General features: G+C 39.5%; 1 protein-coding gene across 1 annotated transcript; it reads left to right on the top strand.

Moving 5' to 3' along the window:
- Positions 1 to 538: 538 nt before the first annotated feature.
- Positions 539 to 6294, top strand: avpr1aa (arginine vasopressin receptor 1Aa). Its single transcript, XM_052119604.1, has 2 exons — positions 539 to 1762; positions 3057 to 6294. The coding sequence occupies exons 1-2, from the start codon at positions 880 to 882 to the stop codon at positions 3347 to 3349; spliced, it is 1176 nt and encodes a 391-aa protein (XP_051975564.1). The 5' UTR covers positions 539 to 879; the 3' UTR covers positions 3350 to 6294.
- The last annotated feature ends 673 nt before the right edge of the window (positions 6295 to 6967 follow it).

Genomic DNA, 6967 nt, shown 5'->3' with positions numbered 1-6967 from the left:
GCAGAAAGTTTTCTGTGAGGGTTAGGTTTAGGGGTAGGCTTAGGTTTAGGGGATAGAATATAAAGTTTGTACAGTATAAAAACCATTATGTCTATGGAAAGTCCCCATAAAACATGGAAACACAACATGTGTGTGTGTGTGTGTGTGTGTGTGTGTGAGTGTGTGTGTGTCTGTGTGTGTGTGTGTGTGTGTGTGTGTGTGTGTTTATATGACCCGGACATGTTTTTGACAGGTTTCATAAGATTAACCAGCACAATTTATATGAACTTGTACTACATGGGAACGTGTCAAAGTTCTAATCTGTACTTGCCAGTAACACTATGCAGACTTTGAAGGGGGCGGAGACTCCAGGGTCTTTCTTTCCTCTGTGGGGGCGGAGAGATTGCTTTAATGCAGGCTGGCTTAAGTTTATAGAACTGAATTCAGCTGTTAGCCACTGGTGGGTTTGGCTTTGCGCGCATTACGCACGGCGAGTGAAATCTGACGCGGGTTTAAAAGGCTCACTAATTTTAAGCAAAACCAGAGACACAAGTCGAGAGGGGACATTTGGATATGTGTGCTCTTATAGGTGGCGCATGTTTCTATCCAATCAAACGTTGCCTACTGGTCAGTTTGCTGACGTTTTTACAGTCAATTAAATAAAGGTTTTACTGGAGTATAACTTGAAGTGCCTCGACCAAGGGCGCAGTGGTGATTATATGGATCATCCCATGTGGGGTTTAAATCTAAAACCTTTTGGTTACCAGCTCATATATATTTAACTACTAGGTCACACCATCCCCGTCTTTTGGAACCGCAGAGCGCGCAACAGGACTCCGGCGTTTCCATTTACGCACGAAGAACCGCACTTTTTAACGCGTTGGACTGCTATCGTTTTTGATGAATCTAACAATGGGGCACTTGAGCAACACATCTGCAACCAAAAACTCCACCGACCCCTTCGGCCGAGACGAAGAAGTCGCCAAAATCGAGATCGCGGTCCTGAGCGTCACGTTCGTGGTGGCCGTGATCGGAAACTGCAGCGTCCTGGTCGCCATCCACAACACGAAGAAAAAGATTTCACGCATGCATCTGTTCATTAAACACCTCAGCCTGGCCGACCTGGTAGTCGCGTTTTTCCAGGTGTTACCACAGTTATGTTGGGAAATAACATTCCGTTTCTACGGACCGGACATTCTGTGCCGGATCGTGAAGCACCTGCAGGTGATGGGCATGTTCGCATCCGCCTACATGATGGTTATGATGACACTAGACCGCTATATCGCCATCTGCCACCCGCTGAAGACCCTCCAACAGTCCACACGGAGGTCCCGCATCATGATCGGCGGCACTTGGATCAGCAGTCTGGTCCTCAGCACCCCTCAGTACTTCATCTTCTCCCTCAGTGAGATCGAGAACGGGTCTGAGGTGTACGACTGCTGGGCGCACTTCATCCAGCCGTGGGGTGTCCAGGCGTACATCACCTGGATCACAGTGGGGATATTCCTGATCCCAGTGATCATATTGATGAGCTGTTATGGATTCATATGTCACAGCATCAGGAAGAACATCAGATGTAAAACTGCAAAGGCGCTGGCGGATGGAGTGCGTAAGAGCGGGTTGGTGGGGAAGAACTCGGTCAGCAGTGTGAGCGTCATATCCAGAGCGAAACTGAGAACCGTCAAAATGACTTTTGTGATCGTTCTGGCTTATATCATCTGCTGGGCGCCGTTTTTCATCGTGCAGATGTGGTCGGTCTGGGACAAGAACTTCAGCTGGGTTGGTGAGTCAGTTGCGTAAAAGTGTAAAATAACGCTTTATAATACCATGAACACATTATGCTTCTCATAAGAGTTTAAATGCATATATGACATTTTCATTCATGTATGTCATACAGATTCAAATTTCAAAGTATAAGATATGTTGCGTAACACTTTGTGACATCATTAACATCATTATATATAATGTTTAACATTTAAGTACATTTGCATTCCAATGTAAATGTGAAACTTTAATGTATTATATACATATTCATTTTCATAATGGAAATATAAGATATATTGAGTTACACATTTTAATATCTTTCATTAATAATATTAAAGAGACAGTACACCCATAAAGGAAAATTCTCTCATCATTTACTCACCCTCATGCCATCCCAAATGTGTCTTCATTTCTTTGAAAGAATATTTCAGCTCTGTAGGTCCATACAGTGCAAGTGAATGGTGACCAGAACTATGAAGCTCCAAAAAGCACATAAAGGCAGCATAAAATGACTCCAGTGGTTTAATCCATGTCTTCAGAAGTGATATGATAAGTGTGGGTGAGAAACAGATCAATATTTAAGTCAATTTGTTAGCTAGAAATATGTCTCCCTGCCCAGTAGGGGGCGATATGCATGAAGACTGTGAAAGAAAATTAGGGTGGAGAATTTTATTGAAAGAAATGAGTAAAATATTGATCTGTTTCTCACCCGCATCTATCATATCTCTTCAGAAGACATGGATTAAACCACCGGAGTCGTATGGATTAATTGTATGCTGACTTTATGTGCTTTTTCGAGCTTCAAAGTTCTGGTCACCATTCACTTGCACTGTATGGACCTTCAGAGCTGAAACATTCTTCTAAAAATCTTCATTTGTGTTCAGCTGAAGAAAGAAAGTCACACATCTGGGATGGCATGAGGATGAGTAAATGATGAGGGAATTTTCATTTTTGGGTGTACTGTCCCTTTAATTGAATTCGATTATATAACACTTAACAGATGATCAGTTAATGTGATTTCCAATAGAAATATGAAACATTGATTCATGTATTTCATACAGATTCACATTTGAAGTACTGTATTTATATGTTAGGCTACACTTCTCAATAACTGACGTAGCATTAAATATCAACTAATATTATTAAGAAAACAATATTAGTTCGATATTAGTGCGGGTTATACACTATGGGACTGCGTGCTTGCATTGGCCAAACATTGACCATTTGTGGCCTATTGCTTTAGTGACAAATGCTTTTGTATAATAAAGGATATCTTTCATGTTTCTGTGCTCCCCCTCTTTCTCTCTGTCTAGATTCAGAGAATATGGCCGTCACTCTGTCGGCGCTCCTCGCCAGTCTGAACAGCTGCTGTAACCCGTGGATTTACATGATCTTTAGTGGGAATCTCCTGCATTATTTCACCCACTGCTTTCCCTGCTGTCACAACCTCCCCCAGAGTTTCAGGAAAGAAGTTTTGGACAGCAGTATACAGAGAAAGTCCCTATTAACTCAAATCACCAACCGTAGCCCGACCTGCAGCTCGGGCAACTGGAAAGAGTTTGACCATTCCCTGAAATCCAATAAGTCAACTTTAGCAGAAACGTGACACAGACGGCCCATTAATATGAGAATTTATTGCTTGCCACTTTGGTGAGAATCATCACACGGTAGCATGATGTGGAATGCGGGGTTAAAGTGGTTTACAAAACGGATCGTTCCAGAACTGGACGCTGATTGGTCAGTGATTGGAACTGCTCCTAGAGCTTTCAAGCCACATTCGCCAAAATTGGCACATATCTTCAGATTGCTCTGATTTAGCATGCTGTGACTTTTCTAGCTGATCGGATGAATGGTTTTCACACAACGGAGCATCAAAATCTCAAAATAATCCTATTGATTTACATTGACGGAATGTTTAAATCCCAAAAATCATGCACCAAAAAAGTTTAAAAGTTGACAAGTCTGTTTATTGACCCATCCTATCTGTGCACAATTATATGGTTAGTTATGCTGTCTTGAAAAAGCCAAAAAGCCAACAAACACTTTAGGCTTATACAAATATAGGCTTAGATTTTTCCAAAATCCCTTAACAAAGACCAAAATGATTAAATGGAACTCCTTCCAGAACTTTCAAGCTACACCCACCAAATTTGGTACAAACCTTCAAACTGTTCGAACGTAGCATGCTGTGGATTTTGGGACTGATCTGAGTTATGGTTATCGCACAGCGGATGATCGTAAATCCAACAAATCTCATTGGCGTATATTGACGGAATGTTCAAATCCCATTGATTTGCATTTAAACTTGAAATCCGGCATTCAAATCATAAAAACCCCACTGACCTGCATAGACAGAATTGCTCCTTAAGAGAAATTAAAACAGAAACATATCAAATGAATGTGAATAACGTGGCTCAGATCGTTTGCTCTAGGGAGAATGTGATGAGAAAGTTCACTCTGAGATCTCTGACTTTATTGTCTTAGCACAGTTTGAGACATTGTTGTGGTCTCTTTTGAAACTCAAGAGGAGACATGTGTGAGATTACTGGGGTCTTTTTTTCCAGGACGTCATTGCCATTAACTTCATTGCTCTCTAGGCTGCCATAGAGTGTTTGGAACGACATTACGTTGAGTACATTTGGAAAGAATTAACATTTTGGTGAGAGTTGTTCTTTTAAGTATAGACAGTCCGTTGGGGAAACCGGGGGGAAATGCAGTAAATCTCAAAGGCACAATAGTCCGTAAGGCATTTCCTCTGATATGTGTCTACTTAAGCCTGAGGCGAGATTTACTTTGTCCCCAATTATGGCCTTCCAGGGCCAAAACAAACCAGACACCTGCTGTCTGGGACAAAGCCCATAACATGCATATATAATTCACACAGTCACTGTAACCAAAATATATTCATTTCCAAAGAATAAATTAATGTTGCACTAAATAAAACATAGGAAATGGTGTGCTTTTTCATATATTATTGCAATGTTGGTCATTTACAGGCCGCACTGAGCAATCTGGACATGCTCTTCTTTTGTGGCAACATATTAGTCATATTAAGCAGTGGTTCTCAACTGGGTTTGCATTGGACATCAGTTGGTGACCTGACACCGTACCAGAATTGCTTGTATTGTTTACAAACGTAAACAATAATTCATTAAAAACAAACAATGTATAAATATGTATTTCATTTCACATAGTTTTGCTCATTTTCAAGTTGACATCAGTTTAATCTGACGAGCTTCTACCAACTGACTGATTAATTATGTAGCGTTTGATTAGATGAACTGCCAGTGACATCAACAATAAAAGATATATAAAGTGATTTTTATTCCATTTTAAAGCTATCCGAACTATGAACAAATATGTGGCTGGTTATGTTCTACACTTCAGGCTTATTAGGGTTTTTCCTAAATCCCTTAACGAAGACCAAAATAATTAAATGGAATTTATCCCAGAGCTTCCAGCCGACATCCACCAAACTTGGCACAGACCTTCGGATTGTTCTGACTTAGCATGCTATGAATTTTTTAACTGATCAGAGGAATGGTTTTCTCACAGTGGATGATCAAAAAAATCCCATTGATTTACATTGACGGATTGATCAAATAAAAATAAAACAATCACGCACAGAAAAACTTTAAGTTGATTAAGTGTATTTATTTAGCTATTCTAACATTGCACAATTATATGGTTAGTTATGTTGGCTTAAAAAAATCCAAAAAGCCAACACCCACTTTAGGCTAATTCGGGAGTTTCCAAAATCCATAAACCAAGACCAAACGATTAAATGGAACTTACCCAAGAGCTTTCAAGCTACAACCACCAAACTTGGCACAACTCTTCAGATTGTTCTGGCTTTGCATGCTGTGACTTTTTAAACTGATCGGACATAAGGTTGTCGCACAGCCGACAAACAAATATTTAAACAATCCCATTGATTTACATTGAGGGAATCTGTAAGGTCTGTTAAACCTTAAAACCTCAAGCATTAATTTTATCTTATTTTTTAACTTTCAGACCAGGCTATGTCAAGCCAACATCAAAGTACGTCTTAACAAACTTTACCTGGTGTAGTTACATTACATTAAACTGTATGTATTTAACATGGTTTTCCCATGCTGTCCGTGACCCTGTTAGAACAGATCTGCAACCAATTTGTGGATTGCAACCCTCCAGTTGAGAACCACTGGAATAAATGAATGTTTTCAATGGACCAAGCATGTATCTACTGGCCTTTTATTGGGATTGCATTTTTTTCAGGTGTGTTAATGTTATTTTTGTACATATATTGAGATATTATAGAAGTAAAGTGTGTTTTGTTGTACATATTGACATTGTAAATGCATGCACAACTGTAACAGATGATAATAGTTTTCTTTATAATATCAGAGGGTGTATATTTGTCTTGTGTTAGTTCATTAAAATTGGCTAAAGTAAATATTATTGAATGTCTAAAATGTTCAGCATTGTTGTGCCGATTTTACTGCCAACCTTAAATATGTTGCACCACTCACGAATGTCTCCATGTATCCATGTGCCAAATCCAATAAATCAAACCTTTAAGAAATATTAGTGCTGTATCTGTGGTGATACATGTGTTTTTAGCAACAGAGCTGTTTCTATGATTCATTATAACCGTTTGTCAAATGCAATGTTTCATTTTTTACTAATATGCTTTTGCCTAACTTTAATTCTTAAGGTTAAGGGTGTGTTAAATTACTAACCCTAAATATTCACAATAATATTAGTGATTCTTGCGTGGCAACCACCAATACTGGTCACCATGATACATTTTAAAGGGAAGTGGACTAATAGTAGTAGTCAATGTTTGACTTTACCCCAAAACGTGCGGATGCAAAATTCAATCCCTGAGATATTAATCAACATCACTGCTGCGCACTTGAGTTACACAATGCAAATTGCCCACTAGAGTCCATCCCATAATAGCTTGAGTTTCCTGTTTATCTGACACACACATCCTTTATCCTGTACTAACCAACCTTCTCTTTTCTAGTCCGTGACTGCTTTAATACGAAGTGTGAACCCAGACACAAGACAGCTGTGGTCTGTTTCCATGTGTGTTTGCGTGTTATAGAGTCCATGGTTTCGCACATCAAAGTTACATGTATATTAACACTCTTTATGGCGACCTTTGAGTTTAATGTATGTATTCTAGACGCACATCAGGTTGGCCTGATTTGATGGATTAGGGGGGTTTTGGACATTA

Source organism: Xyrauchen texanus, chromosome 46 (genome assembly GCF_025860055.1).
Source record: "Xyrauchen texanus isolate HMW12.3.18 chromosome 46, RBS_HiC_50CHRs, whole genome shotgun sequence".
Lineage (NCBI taxonomy): Eukaryota > Metazoa > Chordata > Actinopteri > Cypriniformes > Catostomidae > Xyrauchen > Xyrauchen texanus.
Note: the sequence above shows the minus strand (reverse complement) of the source record. Positions and strands in the feature narration are given on the sequence as shown.